The following is a 19,232-nucleotide window of genomic DNA, read 5'->3' as shown; positions in this document are numbered from 1 at the left end:
TTTTGACAATACAACTCTAATATAGCATTAAAAAAAAAAAAAAAAATCTGATTTTTCTTGTCTTGCCATGATGTCAGTGGTATCAAGAACAGTTATTATTTTCCTTTGTTTAAAGTGTTATGCTATAGGGTTATAGTTGTTACATTTAGTGTTCGATATACTGGAGAACTTAGTTACATTAACCGAGTCAACCCTGGAAAGTATGGCTTTGTTTTTAACAACCAGGAGTTATATAATTGACAAAAAGGCTTATAACTGCAGACCTGACTTTAGTTATGTTTCATATTTTTGAGGACAGAGGCCCAAATAGGGACAACATTTTGGCTGTTTCTTGAAGTCAAGGAAAGTAAATTGCAGGCAAACTTTCCTTCCAGAAATGTCCTGTTGCCGAATATTACATCGCAAATCCAGGAGTAAATTACAGGCAAAATTTCCTTCCAAAAATGTCCTGTTGCCCAATATTACATTGCAAATCCAGGAGTTCTATAATAATTGCAAATGTTCCAGCATGTCAGCTGAATTTAGAGAAAATGATCTTGCCAAATACATTGAACACAGGACGTAGTTCGGCGATGTCCTGTTCTCTGTTTAGAAATAAAATTAATTATGCTTTTTGACTGTAAAGAAGGGAAACAACATGCAACAGTTGCAGTGCCAATCTTTCTCTATTTCCCCTGCCTGGGCTTCAATGTCGGGGCTGCAGTTCGACTGTGCAGTGCACAGCTTGAAGTGGGGGCATGGATAAACTACAGTCTTAGGGAGGTGAGGAGTTTACAAAATGCTATGAAAGAAAAAAAAATTCAAGTGGTATGGAGTCGGGTTCACAACTTACATCATACTCTTATCGACTAAAAGACAAGGAAGTGAAGGTAGGGCTTTTACTAAATGTACACACCTTTTATGAAGAATAAACCAGAATATATTTCAGTAAAAAAAGGAGACTTCAGAAATTGTACGCCGCATATGAAAATAGATGAGAAACCACATCAGTTCTTGACGGGGATTTTGATGGTCACAGTCTTTACTTCCAGGTATTCCTTGAGGGAATCTTCACCTCTGGAACACAAAAAGTAAACAATTATAAGTACTAGTAGTATACAATTTATTTGCTGAACATAAGGCTTCCGCTCAAATACATGTTCCCATTCAAACCAAATAATACATTAAAATGAATTAAAATAAAATTCTAAATCTACTGTGTGGGCACTCACATGGACGGAAAACCATGTCTAATGTGAGCTCCACCCCTATAACTCTAAATATCTTAACTAATTATAAGTACTACGAAGTAACAAACAGCTGTCAAATCAAGTCATATATAGAAATAAAGGATGATCACAGTGTCAGGATAGGAAGAATCATTGTCTTATACTCCCCTCCCTCTTTCTCTTTATAGGTTTTTAAAAACAAGTTATATACAGCAGACCACGTGCATTACCGTAATGTTTATAGTTTAGGCAGTTTTGAACTAACTGAACTAACCAATAACTGAAGTGGAGTATGTAAATGAAAGAATTATAATAATACACATACATATAAACAAGGAACTACTGAAGATAGTACAGGTGTATGCTCCACAGACAGGATGTAGCGTGGAAGAAAAAGAAGATTTACTCAATGAACTGGAAACACATATTGTTGGAGATGGGATCACGATAATGGGAGATCTGAATGCCCATGTGGGAAATGATAGAATGGAATACGAGAATGATCTGGGCCCACATGGGTATGGCGATAGAAATGAAGATGGAGAGAAACTGTTGGACTTTTGTATCAGAAATAACCTGATCATAAAGAACACATGGTTTATGAAGAGGAGTACCCATAAGATCAGCCGATACAGTTACAGTATGGAACACTCATCAATTTTATAATAACAGACCAAGAATGGGGAAGATACGTCATGAATACGAAGATAATCCCCAGTGAAAGTATGGAAGGTGATCATTAGATTAGTGGAATTAAAAACAAGTAAAAATTCCCAAAAATTGTACTGAAGAATAAACCAAATATCAGGATTTGGGAATTGGAGGAGGAGGATAAAAGAATGGCATTCCAAAATTGTATAAAAAGGAAGTTGCCTAACACAGAAATATGAAGTGGAGAAGAACAATGGGACAATTTAAGACAGAAATTTGTGGAAGCAGCAATTGAGGTATGTGGGAAAACAAAAGCAAAGGTTAAGGAAAAGTAGACATGGTGGTGGACAGACAAAATAAAAAAAGAAAGGAACAAGGAGAAGAAAGAAATGGATAAGGAAAAGCAAAAAACGTATCAGAGGCATGAGAACAAGATAGAAAGGTTACATCTGGAATACAAAAGATTGAAACTACAAGTAAAGAGGAGTATCAAGGAAGAAAAGGAGAAATGATGGGGAGAGTTTACGAACAAAATTGAGCAAGATAGTCATGGAAATCAGAAACTATTATACAGAGTAATAAAATCAAAAAGAATAAATCCAGAAAATATCAAGGCATTAGAGAGAGAAGATGGATCCATAGTACATGACGAAAAGGGTCTTCAGAAGGTGATGGCAAAATATTTCAAAAAACTTTATAATGAGGATGACTGCTCAGAAAAGAAGGAGAAGTAAATGGAAATAATACATGGAGAAAAAGAAGAGAACCCAATAATATGGTTGAAACTTGAAAGGGCAGTGAAAGCAATAACCAAAGGTAAAGCAAGTGGAAAAGACGAATTCAATGCTGATATGATTAAGGCAGCAGGAAGCATTGGACTACAGTGGCTATACCAAGCCCTCAATGCCATTTGGAAGGATGAAACGTTACCTGAAGATTGGCAACAAGGAAGCATTGTACCATTGTTCAAAAAAGGAAATAGGAAGAAATGTGAAAATTATAGAGGTATAACCCTATTATCACATGGGCTAAAAATAATGTAGAAAGTCATAGACAAAAGGCTGAGGGATATAATAGAAACACAGCTAGAAGAAGAACAATATGGCTTTAGACCAAATAGATCAACAATAGACTTGATATTTACAGTGTGAACGATAATGGAAAAAACACCTGGAAAGGAACAAGAAAATCATCTTTGTATTTTTAAATTTGGAAAAGTTAAGAGAAAACATGTATGGGAATTCCTATGGAAAAGGAATGTACCAAAATCATTAATTAACAAGATAAAAATGTTGCACCATGAGAGTAAAAGCAGTGTACAAGTGGGGAGTGGTGAGTGAATCTTTTTATACAAAAAAAGGTCTCAAGCAAGGAAGTGCACTGTCGCCATTATTGTTTATTATATTGATGGATGAAATCATGAAACTTGTAAAACAGAGTATCAGTAGTGATGAAGTGAATGCTTTGGTATTTGCAGATGATGTGGTGATTTGGGGAAAGGGAGAAAAGGAAGTACAAAGGAGACTGGACATATGGAATGAAAATCTGGAGGAGTTTGGAATGCTAATTAGTAAAAAGAAAACTGTAGTCATGCACTGTGGAAAAGAGAAAAAGAGAAGCCAAGTGAACATAGACAGAGAACGGTTAGAGAATGTAGAACAGTTTACATATCTGGATAGCATTATTAATGGAAGTAATGAAATCAACCCTGAAATTAATAACAGACTAAGTGAAGGTACAACATTTTATCATTAAGTCAGAGAGATTTTATGGGATGAAAAAGTACCCAAGAGAACGAAATTGATATTATATAAAAAGTAGGTATTTCATACCAATTGTAACATACGGACTAGAAACGCTGGTAACAAATAAGAAACAAGACAGTAAGATCCAAGCAGTAGAAATGAAATTTTTTAAAACATCGGTTAAAAAGACAAGAAGAGATAAAATCCACATACAGAAAGCAAGACTGAGATGGTTCGGACATGTAAAAGTAATGGGAAATGAATGGGTAGCAAGAAGAGAATTAGAAAGAGAAGTTAAGGGAAACAGACCGGTTGGAAGACCGAGAAGAAGGTGAATGGATCAAATTTGGAAGGACATTGGAGAAGCTGGATTGGATGTGGCGGAAGTAATGGAGCAGGAAAAGTGGAAGGATAGAAAGGAGTGGAGGAGGCTTGTTAACCACACCCAGGCGATTGGAGTGGGACATTGATGATGATGATGATGATGATGAAGAAGAACTAACTGACTTTTTGTCTTCAAATATCATGCTCTTGCAGGCAAAAGATTTTGATATTGTAAGCTAGTATTCTAACATGTTCCTGTAACTCACGAGGTAATACAAAGACAAATCAATTAAGCATTTGTGATAAGACATCTGATAACAAAATAGTAAATTCTAAATACATGCAAATAAATAATGTCACGGTAGTGTTTGCAGACACACTGGAAATAGTGGCGGGCCAGGTAAACTGTCTCAGAAGACAGGTGACCAAAGCGAGACTCCAAGTATCACTGGATGAAAAACAAGTACTTTACAAACATCAAAGAGGCTAATACGGAGACATCACTATGACAAGTTAAAATCAAGCAACTTAAGAAATATCGATCGAAATCCAGCAACGAGTTTGTCAGGGTTGTGTTTTAACCTTTTAACTGCTGAGTTTTGATGACCAGGCGAACCTACTGGGCTGGGTTTTTTTAAAAGGAAGACGCACTTTTACAGATAAAGTTTTACTGACACTATTAATGGAATGCATGTTGTCCCCTTAGCCCCGCAGCCCAATACGGGCAAAGCATGACACTATATCACGTTCATTTGTGAGATCGGTGAAGTACACACTGCACCAAAACGTATACATACGGGTTTGGCAGTGAATGGGTTCATCTCCCCTGCTTTTTAACATTTACTCTCAAGCAATACTGGAGACACCCACAACATCATCGCTATGCAGCTGATACCGTGCTGCTTTCAGACAATGCAAGAGATCTTTGAGCCTTGTTGGAGTAAGTTAACACTGCTTGTAACAACTGGGGGAAGCTAGGCTAGACCCCGAGGAGATGAAGTGTGTTCCACACTACAGGTACTTTGGTTGTATTCTAAATAACAATGGGAGCTCAGCGGAGAGATAAAAGCAAGAACTGAACATGCACAAAACACCTTCATGAAAATGAAGACTTTACTCAGCAAGTGCAATCACAATCTAGATCTGAGGCTGCCAGTGGTCAGGAGCCATGTATTTCCTACACTATTGTATGGAATGGAAGGGTGGACTCTAACCCAAGCCCTGTGGAAGAAGCTAGGAACCTTCCAAATGTGGGTCTACCAGCGGATGTTACATATCTTGTGGACTGAAAGAGTGAGGAATACCGAGGTGATGGAAAGACCAAAGTACTCCTTTCCATCAAGAAGTGGAAACTTGAATATCAGATACCTGACTGGAGAACCTGTGGGTCTAGTTCAAGATGAGTATGATGCGTCTTTTCCATGTGGAGACTCAGACCAGAATAGCCATGATGATGTCCAACCTTCCATAGAAGATGGCACGGTAAGAAGAAGAAATATCAGTCAGTGAGTTGTCTGAACACTACTTGTCAGAGAAAGCAGCCTTCTCAAAGAGTTAACTAGTGGAAACTGGCTCACTGACAGACTCAAAATACCTAGAAGTGATACCTGTCATGCAATCTGAAGCAGAAACACTTCACTATACTACAGCAAGGGTGTTGAGGGACAAGAGAGTTAAAAAACAAAAGGAGGACATTCCACAATTTTGGGGGACAGCTATATTTTTAGCTGTAATTTTAAAGTGAAAAAAAATTGTGACATTTTCAAAAGCATTGTGTTGCCAGTTTCCAAAGAACTCTTACTGAAGTAACAACAAAGAAAACTACATTGCTCACAAATATTTTTCTGGTCTGTGGGTTGAAGACCCTTCATCTATGAGAAACAAAACGTGTTGGGGATGTTACTTCCATCAGGAGATAAGTATGGCGTGTTGATTTTTCCCACTTTGAATTATATGCACGTGCACGTTTGTCTTCTCAGGTTTAAACAATGTTTTTCATTTTTTGACGAAGCAGAAGTACAGTCATCACTATCTGAGGCCAAATCCAAACCAAAAATCATGGAAACTTAAACGAAATTCAGTTAATACACATGTCTATGTTGATGCTCTTCACGCTACAGAATGGCGACACACGCCACGGATTAACAGTAAGTCGGAAGGTACATCAGGAATGCTTCTCCAAAGATGCTATAACATGCTTCTTTGCACTTTCAAAGATCATACTGCTGGCAACCGTTACACTATGCTTAATTGAAGCTAGATCACAGGACAGTTCAGTATTGTGAAAATTTGTGCTGATGACAATAACACAAAAATTCATTCAGATAGAAAACTAAACAACTGCAGAACAAATGACGTCCTGCACATATCTTAAATTGCAGGATGGTTGGTCACCCTAACTACAGCCCTGTACCGCATGCCATGGAGTGTGTCTGTCACTAAACAGAAAAGGATTGATTGAAAAACTGAAAGTTGGAGAGAGAAGAATTCTCAGAGAAAGATCTTAGGCCTGGTACTGGAAGATGGGGAATACCAGAGATGTCTCAATTCAGAGGCATATTGCTTCTAGTTATATTTTTTGACACACAGTTACATGATTTAAAAACAAGATACACACTTTAAATTATTTTTCAACAACTGGAAACAGATGTTGCTTGTTACAGGAAATAAATAAAACAGCTGGTCTTAAAATAAAATAAATTGCTGTAGATTACTTACAGTTCTCTGCCTGTACCAGACTGCTTGAAGCCTCCAAACGGAGCCTGAGGGACCACAGCATCATAACAGTTCACCCTGGAAAGAGACCATACATTCAGTAAACAAGTATACGTAGCTTCGCCAGAAAGGTCACTATTATCTATTTAACGTTAAGAAAATTTCATTCTTCAGGTTCCGTATTGAATCAAGATTCACAATAAAGAAAGAAAAAGATAAGATCCACCTTTTCAATACTATATGTTACGTGAACATTTTTACATTTCTGTTAAATCATTACGTTTATGAACTTTTGGTACCGGTTTCAACAAAACTATATGTCATCATCAGCCTAGGACAAATTATACAAAGACAATAAAATACATTGATCATGACTCTTGTAGTAATATCACAATAGTAATTTAGGAAATATACGTGATAAAACTAAAATAATATTTACATATATACGCCGTTAGTCATTAATATAATAGTGGTCGTTTTTTATAAGGTGTACACCTTAGTATTTGGAATTAAACAGAATGACCTGTTAAAAGAAAATTCGGTTTTTATACTATACATTTGTAATAAAATATAATTATCAGCTTTCGATCTATCATAGCTGCAGATCAGTAGCGAGTGATTGATAGTCAAAGAAACCAGTTGATTAACACAGGTCATATGGAAGACAGAACACTTACCAGACGGAGCCAGCCTCCACAGCGTTGGCAAACACGAGGGCCGTATCGATGTTCTTGGTGATGATTCCTGCTGCCAGCCCATAGGTCGTGTTGTTGGCTCGCTCGATAACCTCTTCCAGAGTCTTGAACTTGATGATCGACTGCACGGGGCCAAATATCTAGCAAACACAGACCGCAACGAATTAATTATAGTGCTTAATTCAGGCAGTTTTGCGAGTTTCGCATTGTATTGGATAGTCCCATAAAAAACACCCTCTCAGTGATCAAAGGAACAATGGCAATACTTGTTGGGAAATAAAATGGTGTCTTCATACTGGACATACTTTACTTGATACATTACCAATGACAGAGCACAGCCTCGACAGCTTTGTGGGTTGGAACCAAGGTAATTGGATTTTTCGATGGTGGTCAAAAATCTAAGTACTTGATGTTATCATTAGCATGTTGAAGATTTATGGTGGCACACAATCAATGGGAAGCCACAGTTATGGGGTCAACAGTTACATTCAAACTTCAGGAGGTTACTCTACATAAAAAATAATCTGATACTTTTCCAGGTTTGTGTTATTGGCCCATATTTAATGATAAAATGGTAATTTAATTGTTTGGAGAAGAGGCAGCACTAAAAATGACTAGGTCAAGTACTTTTGAAAATAGTTAGGGGATGATTAAAGTTCAAAGAATAAACTTAATTTTCACTTGTAAAGCAAACAGGTCTCAAATTATTTCTTACCTCCTCTTTGGCAATCCTCATGCTATCTTTGACATTGGAGAACACTGTTGGTTGGATAAAGTAGCCTTTTGTCCCGTGGCGCTGTCCTCCGCACTCCAGTTTAGCTCCCTCCTTCTTTCCCGACTCAATGAGGTTAAGGACTTTGTTGAACATTTCGTCGTCGATCTGCAATAAAAAGGTTTCACAATTCAGGAACCTTGTCAAAAACAGAAAGGAAGGGGTACCCTTTATAGTTCAGATAAACACTCGTTTTCAATCACCAAATACTGTTCGTGTTCTGCTCTACCAGGAACAGTCGTCGTCATTGCTAGACATGTCTTAGCAGCCTCTGATGTAAAGCACATTGTTTCAATCCAAAGCCTCATCCACAGAGAACCACTGCAGCTTGTATCAACCATAGCCTTTCACTGAGGTGTATTGTCAAATGGAAAAGTCATAACTGAGCACTGACCTTCGTACTGTTGAAGTGTTGAATAGCAATGCTAAAGGTAATTAAATCATTCTGTCTAGCATATAGGAATTCTCATTATTATGTAACAAAAAAATAATCTGTCCACACGTTGTCTTAAATCATTTGATGTAATTATGAACTGGAATTATCTATATATATAAAATAGCTTGTCCTGACTGACTGACTGACTGACTGACTGATTCATCATCGCCGAGCCAAAACTACTGGACATAATGAAATGAAATTTTGGGAACACATTCATATTAAGATGTAAGTGCTCGCTAAGAGAGGTTTTTTGGATATTCCATCGCTAAGGGGGTGAAAAGGGGGGTGAAATTTAAAAATGTGTGTGTCTATATCTCGAAACTTAAAAAGCTTACAGATGAAAAAATTAGTATTTAGAATCTCCCTTAAAAATAAGGAAACACGTATTTTTTTGTTTTCGGAAAATCCCAATAGGAGGGGTGAAAAAGGGTGAAAAATGGGTTGAATGCCTTTAATGAGGATACGTATATCTCAGAAACTGAATATATTACAGGCCTGTAAATTGGTATTTAGGATCTCCTTTAAACATAAGGAATCACGTATTTTTTTGTTTTTGGATAATCCAATTAATGGGAGGGTGAAAAGGGGGGTGAATTTTTAAAATGATTGCATCTATATCTCAAAACTTTTAAAGTTTACAGATGTAAAAATTGGTATTTAGAATCTTCTTTAAAAATAAGGAAACACGTATTTTTTATTTTCGGAAAATCCCAATAGGAGGGAGGAAAAGTGGGGGGGAAATGGGTTGAATGTTTTTGCTGAGGAATATCTCAGAAACTGAAGATATTACAGACCTCAAAATTGGTGTTTGGGATCTCCTTTAAAAATAAAGAAACACGTATTTTTTTGTTTTTGGAAAATCCATTTAATTGGGGGGGGGGGGCTGAAAAGGGGAGAATTTTTAAAATGAGTGTATTATATCCCAAAACTTTTAAAGTTTATAGATGTAAAAATTGGTATTTTAGAATCTCCTTTAAAAATAAAGAAACACGTGTTTTTTGTTTTCGGAAAATCCCAATGGGAAGGGTGGAAAAGGGTGAAAAAGGGGTTTAATGCCTTCGATGAGGCTACATATATTTCAGAACCTGAAGATATTACAGAGCTGAAAATTGGTATTCGGGATCTACTTTAAAAATAAAGAAGCAGGTATTTTTTCGTTTTTGGAAAATCAAATTAATGGCGGTTAAACAGGAGTGACAAATTTGGGTGAATTTTTCGAAAGACTACTGTATATCTACAGAATATCTTGAGAAACGTAAAATGTTACAGGCGTAAAAAGTGGGTATTTGGAATTTCCTGTAAATGTTAAGAAACATAGGTGATTTGTTTTTGGAAACTCCCCTTAAGGGGAAGTAAAAAGGGGTGAAATTATAAAATGAGAATTTCTACAGTATATCATAAAAAACGTAACATGTTATACAGAAGTAAAATGGTATTTTTACCTCTATTAAAAATAAAGAAACGTGTATTTTTAGTTTTAGGAAATACCACTTGGGTGGAGGGGGGGAGGGTAAAAGTGACTGAAAATGGTGTTGATTTCTTTTAATTAGGCTACTGATATCTCAAAAATGAATATGTTACAGACGTGAAATTTGATATTTGAAATCTGCTTTGTAAGTAAAGAAACACGCATTTTCGGAAAATCCAATGATGGAGGGGGGTGAAATAATTGAAAAATTAATTGACTTAATTGTATGAGAATACATACATCTAATAAAAATAAGGTTGTTACAGACGTGAAAATTGGCATTTGGATTTCCTTTACAAACAGAGAAAAACGCGTTTTTTTCGGGGGGGGGGGCATCTTGCGGGGCGGGAGTGAAAAGGAGTTGAATTCCTTTCATGAGGACACATAAATCAAAAACTGAAGGAGTTATAGTCGTGATAATTGGTATTTAGAAGGTCCTTTACTATTAAAGAAACAAGTATTTTTGCTGGAAAATTCACTTGGGGGGGGGGCTGAAAGGAAGTGGAAAGAAAAAAGATTATTCTTATGGGGATACTTATATCTCAAAACTGAAGGTAATAGCCGTGAACATTGGTGTTTGGAATCTCCTTTAAACATAAAGAAACACGCCTTCTTTTAATTCTCTTTTTTTTGGGGGGGGGAATAAACTTAATGGCGGTGGGATGTAAAAGGAGGTGAGACCAATATTGATATTACTGTTCATAATGTACTTACAAGGAGCCTCCGTTGCTCAGGCGGCAGCACGCCGGCCTCTCACAGCTGGGTTCCGTGGTTCAAATCCCGGTCACTCCATGTGACATTCATGCTGGACAAAACGGAGGCGGGACAGGTTTTCCCCCGGATACTCCGGTTTTTGCTATCATCATTCATTCCAGCAACACTGTCCAATATTTCATTTCATTTGTCATTCATCGATCATTGACCCAGAGGAGTGCTTCGGCAGCCGGCACTTTTCCTATTGTCGCCGCTAGATGGGGCTTTATTCATTCCATTTCTGACCCTGTCGTATGAATGGAAACAGGCTGTAGATTTTCGATGTACTTATTCTGATCATAAACCGATCATTTTTAATCTTTCCTGGGTTCGATTTCAACAGCCATCTTTTCCTTCGGAGAACGTTCTTAGATTACAGTAGACTCTCCTCGCATATAAATGAAAATTTAAACACATTTGAAATAAGCGATAGGAATGAGACTGGCCGTCAGATTGTTCACCTCTATAATAAGTTCAATAATGCACGGAAGTATGTCATTCGTATCGCCAGAAATCTCGCACACTTGCCTACGCGCGACAATGGTGCTGGTCACATTCTCAACAATGACAATGGCAGCATATGTAATTTACCGCCAGGTAACGGTCTTGCGTCTTTCTGCGGGGTCCAGAACATCTAATAATAATAATAATAATAATAATAATAATAATAATAATAATAATAATAATAATGTTCTGGACCGTCTTCAAATTGTGCGGACCGCGCTGGAAGCGGGTCCTGGCCTGGTAATGTCTACGAATACAGTCCGGCCGCGGGTTCAGTACCGCCAAGGCACCCAAGACGACACAACGCCGGATCTCCTTCAGGAATTGATCCATAATAAAAATGCTTATAAGGAAAGATGGCAAAGATTTAGGGACCTAACTGACCGCGTGGAATACCTGGACCTAGCCCAGGAAGTACGAAATCGATTGCTGGAAAGAAAGATTGAAAAATGTGAGGAACTATGCCGTAATCTCCCAGAAAACGAGTCAGATCGCGAATTTTGGCGGATTCTCTCAGAAAACGAGTCAATTCGCGAATTTTGGAGGATTACATATAAAACGTTAAGCATTCAATTATAAATTTCAAGTTAATACCGTAGCGAAGCACGGGTATCTTGCTAGTGTAACATAAAATCCTTTTCAGACAATGCTGGAGGGGTGGGGTGCACATTTTTCACAATATGTATGGGCATATGGACAAATTAATTAGATTTTCAACTATAACTAATCAAGTCATTGAATTTTGGTAAATACTTTTATGCTGAAGAAGAGAATTATGTTTTCTTGAAACATGTACGATTAGATAATATGTATTAAACACTTTTTTGTATAGTATTCACCAGGTGGATCATATTATCACCCATAGTTAATTTGTCACTGTAAGTAGTCAATGCAGGCCACTATAGCCATTAATTGGTCAAGTTTATAGATTCTAGGCGGAATGTTCTAGCTGTCAATGGAGAGATGACATGGAATGACGTTAGTAGACGAATAATATTGAGTGGTGTTTCTAAAAGTAGGAAAGATCATAAAATGGAATTCAACAGGACAAATTGAGGCAAATATTTTTTTATTAGAAGAGGAGTTAGGGACTGGAATAACTTACCAAAGGAAATGTTCAATAAATTTCCAAATTCTTTGCAATTATTTAAGAAAAGAACAGGTGAATAATGGTTAGGGAATCTGCCACATGGACGACTGCCCTAAATGCAGATCAATGGTGATTGAAGAACGCAATAAATTGCACCTCTTTCATTAGTATATGAATGCATACAGTGCAAATCATTGATGGACTGACGTAATACTGAAATGTGAACAAAGAGGTTAATCATTGCCATGTTGTGTAGTTATTAGTTGAACACTTTTTAACGTCAAAATGTGCAATAAATACGACTATTACTCCTTAATGCTGGACAGTTCAAAAGGAATTTAAATTCCTCCCATTCATATACACAAATGACTTTTAAAAGTGGGACATGACAACCGCGCACATATAATAGCGGAACCAATGAGGTTGTGGTCCACTACTTGGCCAGTGCAAATGGGGTTTTTGAAATGAAAGTTCATATCCCCCATAGATTAGACTATGCATTAAGCAGTATATATCAAAACACCCACCTGAGGACCTTGCTCAGTGCCATCAGCGAAAGGATCTCCAACCTTCCTGCGGGCAGCCTTATCCGTCGCCTTCTTCACAAACTCCTCGTATATGTCTTCCTGTACGAATGTGCGGGAGCCAGCGCAGCAGTTCTGACCGTGGTTGGCAAATATTGCTGTGTGGGCGATCTCCACTGCTTCGTCAACTGTTGGACACAATGAGAAAAGTCTAAGAACCTCATTCAAGCCATGAAAACCATTCAGTGTATAGATCTTCTCTGATTAATTCTGACAGAACAAACCATCATCCTATTACATACACTATGTGATCAAAAGTATCTGGACACCTCCAAAAACACATGTTTTTTCATCTTAGGTGCATTGTACTGCCACCTACTGCCAGGTACTCCATATCAGCGACCTCAGTAGTCATTAGACATCGTGAGAGAGCAGAATGGGGAGCTCCGTGGAACTCATGGACTTCGAAAGTGGTCAGGTACTTGGGTGTCACTTGTTTCAGAAGTCTGTATGTGAGATTTCCACACTCCTAAACATCCCTAGGTCCACTGTTTCTGATGTGATAGTGAAGTGAAAATGTGAAGGGACCCATACAGCATGAAAGCATACAGGCCAACCTCGTCTGTTGACTGGCAGAGACCGCGGACAGTTGAAGAGGGTTGTCAAGTGTAATAGGCAGCCATCTATCCAGACCATCACACAGGAATTCCAAACTGCATCAGGATCCACTCCAAGTACTATGACAGTTCAATAGGAGGTGAGAAAACTTGGATTTCATGGTCGAGCAGCTGCCCATAAGCCACATATCACGCAGGTCAATGCCAAATGACACCTCACTTGGTGTAAGGAGCGTAAACATTGCACAATTAAACAGTGGAAAAACGTTGTGTGGAGTGACGAATCACGGCACACAATGTGGTGATCCTATGGCAGATTGTGGGTATGGCAAATGCCTGGTGAATGTCATCTGCCAGCGTGTGGAGTGCCAACAGTAAAATTCGGAGGCTGTACTGTTATGGTGTGATCATGCTTTTCATGGAGGGGGCTTGGAACCCTTTTGGTTTTGTGTGGCACTATCACAGCACAGGCCTACATTAATGTTCTAAGAACCTTCTTGCTTTCCACTGTTGAAAAGCACTTCGGGGATGGCGATTGCATCTTTCAACATGATCGAGCACCTGTTCATAATGCACGGCCTGTGGCGGAGTGGTTACACAACAATAACATCCCTGTAATGGACTGGCCTGCACAGAGTCTTGACCTTAATCCTATAAGACACCTTTGGGACGTTTTGGAACACCGACTTCATGCCAGGCCTCACCGACCGACATCGCTACCTCTCCTCAGTGCAGTGCTCCATGAAGAATGGGCTGCCATTCCCCAAACAAACTTCCAGCACCTGATTGAACGTATGCCTGCAAGAGTGGAAGCTGTCATCAAGGCTAAGGGTGGGCCAACACCACATTGAATTCCAGCATTACCGATGGAGGGCGCCACGAACTTGTACGTCATGTTCAGCCAGGTGTCCGGATACTTTTGATCACATAGTGTACTTCTTCATACTAAACTTTCTATCATTTTTTTTATTGCAGTCTTTCTGGTTTATAAACATGGCAACTAATCAAATTGGTTGCATGGTTTGGCTAAGTATCTGTTAGCTTTCATTCGGGAGATGGTTTTCTGTTTCCAAATCAGGCAAATAATTACGGCCAAAGTCAGCTTACCCCTTACTGTGACATTAAAAACAGCTGGAAAAAATTTGCAAGACTAACATTTAGCAGAAAATCACTAATGTTGTTCTCACCCTGGACAGAAATACAATTGAGAGTAGATGGTGACTAACACAAGAATGAGGTCGGATGTAGAATCACTGTGCAATTCTGAAATTAAAAGCATCTTGTGTTCAGCCACGACCTCCAATTCAAAATTCTTTGGCATGTGTTATTATGGTGGATAAGGATGGATGTTAAAGGCTTTGTCAATGAATCGACCGCAAGTCTTCAAAATATGAATACATTACAGAATGTTGCTCGCCTGGTGGCCACGATTCTTAAAGCATCAAGACTATATGGTCTGACACTGTGGTTAGCGGTTTGAGTTTCGTTGGTCGAAAAAATGTTCACCCTCAGAATGTTTGCCGGCAGGCTAAGAGAGATGGTGGTATACAATTTCTAATCACTAGAACATGTGCCAAAAGCCTAGATTCAAATCCAAAACTCCCCGCAGTGTTCATTTAGAATTAGGGCATATAACGCTGCTGATAGCGATTCGTCCATTGGATAGAGACATTAAGCCTTGAAAAGACCCCTTGCCGACACATTCAAATCTGGAGGGCATCCTTAAGATAAGTTGCAAATTTCAAGTATTTAAGGATTCAGACAGAATTAAAACATGAATGTGTATACATTTCTAAACATTTTGATTTGATAGAATCTGATTATGTTCTTTCAAGAATGAAACATATAATTCTATCTTAATTAAGTTGTATATTTTTCAAGTAGTTTACAAATTTATTTATTCACAAATAAATTTTGACTAGAACCTCACAGTTATAAATTAACTAAGTGAAAAAGAAATGGCTTCAGATATCACTAAAAGAAAAGAAAAAATGTGGAAAGTACTTGGGAAGTGAACTGGTGCAGGGCACAGAGCTGGACATGGGGATCGTAACAGAATACAGCAAAAACTAATCTGATGTGACGCACAGGTTCTGACAAAAAGGCACAAGAGTAAAATACAGGTCAGCAAGATGAAATGTTTGAGAAGTTTGATACGGAAGACAAAAAAGGGCAGGGTAAGAAATGAGGATGTCAGGAATGAAATGGGAGTAGGAAAGCTTTCCGACAGAATGGAGAGGGATAAACTGTGATGGTTTGAACATGTTAAGAAACTGAAACGCAAAGCCTTTGGGTTAGCGAACCCATCATAATAATAGCCTACATGAAACATCAATGTGGATCGGAACAAATATTTGAGGAGTACCCCAGAAGTGACGCACGTCTCTTGTATCTCCAGTGAGATGCGAGATGTGGATAAGGTGAATGATCCGTAGGCCGTCCCACGAGCTCCCTGGATAAGGGTGGCGGTAAAAAAGAAGATGAAGCACAGAGAACAGTAATCCACCAGAAGCAGATAGCATTTTAAACATAACACTGGTAATAAGATATTCCTTGAACTATCCGGCTCTGTGGCTAACTATTTAGACTGCTGACATTTGGTCCAAAGAGTCCCAGGTTGGGAATTTTAACCTTCATTCGTCATTTTCTTTGGCTCCCTCACTAGGTGTTTGTGCCATCTTCAACACTATATTTCATCCTAAGTAGCATGCTCATCCTCATAGATGTGCATGTTGCCCATGGGAATCAACTCAAAAGACCTGCATCAGGCCTCTCTGGAAGCAACACACCATTATTATTATTCCTTCAAAATGTTAATTTTTCCGATTCCCTGGTATGAAAAGCATTAAAATCTTGTGTTACTTTAATATAATGGACTATATTTTATAGTTAATAATATGGCCTCAGCTTTAATGAGCAGGCATTTTAATCTAATGTCATTTTGACTGCCTGCGTGTGAATTTTGACGTTCTGTTTTACTCTAACACATGGCGGAGAAACGGATTTTTGTTGGGTGATCTATGGCTGAGTTTTAATTAATTTTGTCAGCTAAACCTCAAATGTGTCACCAGAGATCTTTTACATGCTGACATTGTAAGACGTGGAGCATCAAATTGACTTTCTTCCATCCTTCAAAAGTCTGACTACCTCTGGTGGATCTGAATCCACGATTTTGGAATCGGGAAGCTGATACTCTACGCAGGTGGAGCTAGTATGCTAAACTAAGCGCACATGTATAGGCTTTTATCCCAACCTGACAACTTCCAAGTAAGAGAACTCACCATCCACATCGTTGCACACGACGAGAGGACTCTTCCCTCCCAGCTCCAAAGACACTCTCTTGAGGTTGGACTTGGCTGCAGCCTCCATGATGAGGTGCCCCACCTGACAACACGCACAGATTCACATCACTCAAAGGTATTTCACGAGGAAGGTGTCAGAAATTTACCGTACGGCGCTACTCACCACAGTGGATCCAGTGAAAGCAACCTTGTTGATGTCCCTGTGGGATGCAATGGCAGCTCCTGCCGTGGGGCCGTATCCTGGCACCACGTTGATGACCCCATCTGGGAAACCAGCCTGGAAACAAACACCATTACTTGTTTATCTGCATTCACTAAATTATGGTCCTTTAAGACAAGATATGTATTGTAGATGTAAGTCAAAGGGATGAACAAAAGTTTAGTAAAGAAAGGAATGTAAGTAAAATTTAACCACATCAAAGAGAATCAGTGTGGAGAAAAGCAACATGATGACGATTTATGTCTTTATTTATTTAGTGTATGGCGTACATGGACAATAAATACAAAATTGAATTGTAGGTACAAAAGAAGCCACTGAATGGTAAATAATGAGTAAGGAGTTAATTGACACACAGACACTAGTTCACAGTTCCTTCAGTGACGGCATCAAGGGTGCTGGAACAGCTGCTGTTAACCGAGGTATAAACAAAGTCGACAATCATGACGGACTGGTACACTGCTCCACACCCACAGTTGACTGAGTTATGGAAGCCCCACTTATCGAATGAGTAAGCACATCTTTCATGTTTTGGTTGAGTCCTCTTCCATAATGTCCAAGCTCTATGTGGGAGGTCAAAACCTCGAGGAATGCAATTGGAATTAAAACATTCCGTACCACTCTGCAGCCACTTGAGACTTCTAATGTTTCCATTCCTCTGCTGCTTGTGTCAAATCCTTGGCTGTTCTAATTAGCTCGTTCAGTCTTCTGCTGCAGAGATCCTTGGTGTCCCTAAGAATTGGCAGCGAAGCATCTTGTTGTACATATGAGTGGCACATGTCTGGTGGAGCAATGAGGGAAAGGAATGGTAGCCAGTATGTTGGAGTAGACCATGCAGTTCCAGATATTATCCGCATGGAGTTATTGGGCCAAGTGACCTCTTTCTTTGTATTCTTACAGTTCAACTGTACTGAGGAACAATATTCAAGTACCTAGTATACAACTCCAATGGCAAAGCATCGCAAGGTAGCTGTTGAAGCACCCCATGAAATACCACACAGTTTATGGAGAATTTTGTTATGAGTGATTAACTTTGATGCAAGGCATTCCAGGTTACTTTTTGTAGGAAAGCGTTTAATCAATTACGGTGATGACAAGAGAAAAGAGGAGCAATGGTATAATATGTTAAGAGACAAAGATATTGAAGTTGTGGAAAACTCCATGTGACAAGATCGGGAATGTTTTGTACTTAAACATATGGAACAAAGCTACAGCGATAATGCTATTATTATTTTTCTTTACGATGAGGCCTGCTAGGGACTGTGTCTCATTTCTTGTTTCCTCTGCTTCCATTCTCTCCAGTATACTTTCATAATTGCATTATGCTTTATTCTTCTCTCCTCAGACTACTTTGGACCAGGTTTCCTCTTCATTCTTCCTTGGAACCCTTCCATTATTAAAACTTTATTGTTTTAAATCTTTCTATAGTTTCCTCTTCTCTTATTTTATTTCTTTCCAAATCTTTCTAGACCTCTTGTATCCAGCTTGTTGTTGACATTTTCTCCCGAAGGTACTTGAATATCTGTTTTGCGAGTTGGTTATCATCCATTCTATAGACATGTCCAAAAAGAATAGCAATTTCCTTTTTCTCATTGTTTCCATTAGCCTATATTTTCTTTGTTCCGGTATATTTACTTATTACTTCTTATTTTCCATCGTTCTACTGTTTTCATTGGTTCTAAGATATTTAAATGGAACGGCTTGCAAGTAAAATTGTTTGTTTTCAGGGTAAGAATTAGATTTTGGAGTAAGATCAAATAGTTAGTCTGAAATGATTTATTTTTCTTGTTGACTCCACCAGGTCCTTCTGCTTTCTCAGTCATTGGGAAATAAGATCCTCCCTCTGGTTGTTGTTGTTCCCATTTTAAGAGGCAAACGTCAACATTTTTGGAATAATGATGTTTTCTGCTTGCATATTTCTTTATAGTGAGCGAGACTGATATTCTCAGTCCCGTGTGACGAACATTTCATAATAACAACACTTTGCTCACTGGCACATGTTTTTCAGTCTTTTCAATAAAACAAAGAGCACTTTGAACTGAGATAGGACGTGTGTTAGTTTACTTATGTTTCAGCTGTACAATGTTTTCTACATTCAGAACAAGGGTTGAGGACGCAGTCAACCGCATCAGGTTGTGCAGGCTGAAGTTGGTAAAAACCTGTACATTGCCAGGACTTGGTCAATTTCAACAAAGAAAAGAAAAACAC

General features: G+C 38.4%; 1 protein-coding gene across 1 annotated transcript in view; it reads right to left on the bottom strand.

The window, feature by feature from the left end:
• Positions 1 to 896: 896 nt before the first annotated feature.
• LOC136882320 (aldehyde dehydrogenase 1A1) overlaps positions 897 to 19,232 on the bottom strand; it is a 39,498-nt gene continuing 21,162 nt past the window's right edge. Inside the window, exons 6-12 of the mRNA XM_067154907.2 lie at positions 16,971 to 17,084; positions 16,787 to 16,889; positions 12,892 to 13,076; positions 8,054 to 8,218; positions 7,321 to 7,478; positions 6,647 to 6,721; positions 897 to 1,056 (exon numbers count right to left, since the gene is read on the bottom strand). Coding sequence (XP_067011008.2) covers positions 987 to 1,056; positions 6,647 to 6,721; positions 7,321 to 7,478; positions 8,054 to 8,218; positions 12,892 to 13,076; positions 16,787 to 16,889; positions 16,971 to 17,084 — 870 coding nt within the window. The 3' untranslated portion in view covers positions 897 to 986. The remainder of the gene's footprint in view (positions 1,057 to 6,646; positions 6,722 to 7,320; positions 7,479 to 8,053; positions 8,219 to 12,891; positions 13,077 to 16,786; positions 16,890 to 16,970; positions 17,085 to 19,232) is intronic.

This window comes from Anabrus simplex, chromosome 10 (genome assembly GCF_040414725.1).
Source record: "Anabrus simplex isolate iqAnaSimp1 chromosome 10, ASM4041472v1, whole genome shotgun sequence".
NCBI classification, from domain to species: Eukaryota; Metazoa; Arthropoda; class Insecta; order Orthoptera; family Tettigoniidae; genus Anabrus; species Anabrus simplex.
This window is presented reverse-complemented; position numbering and strand designations above follow the sequence as displayed.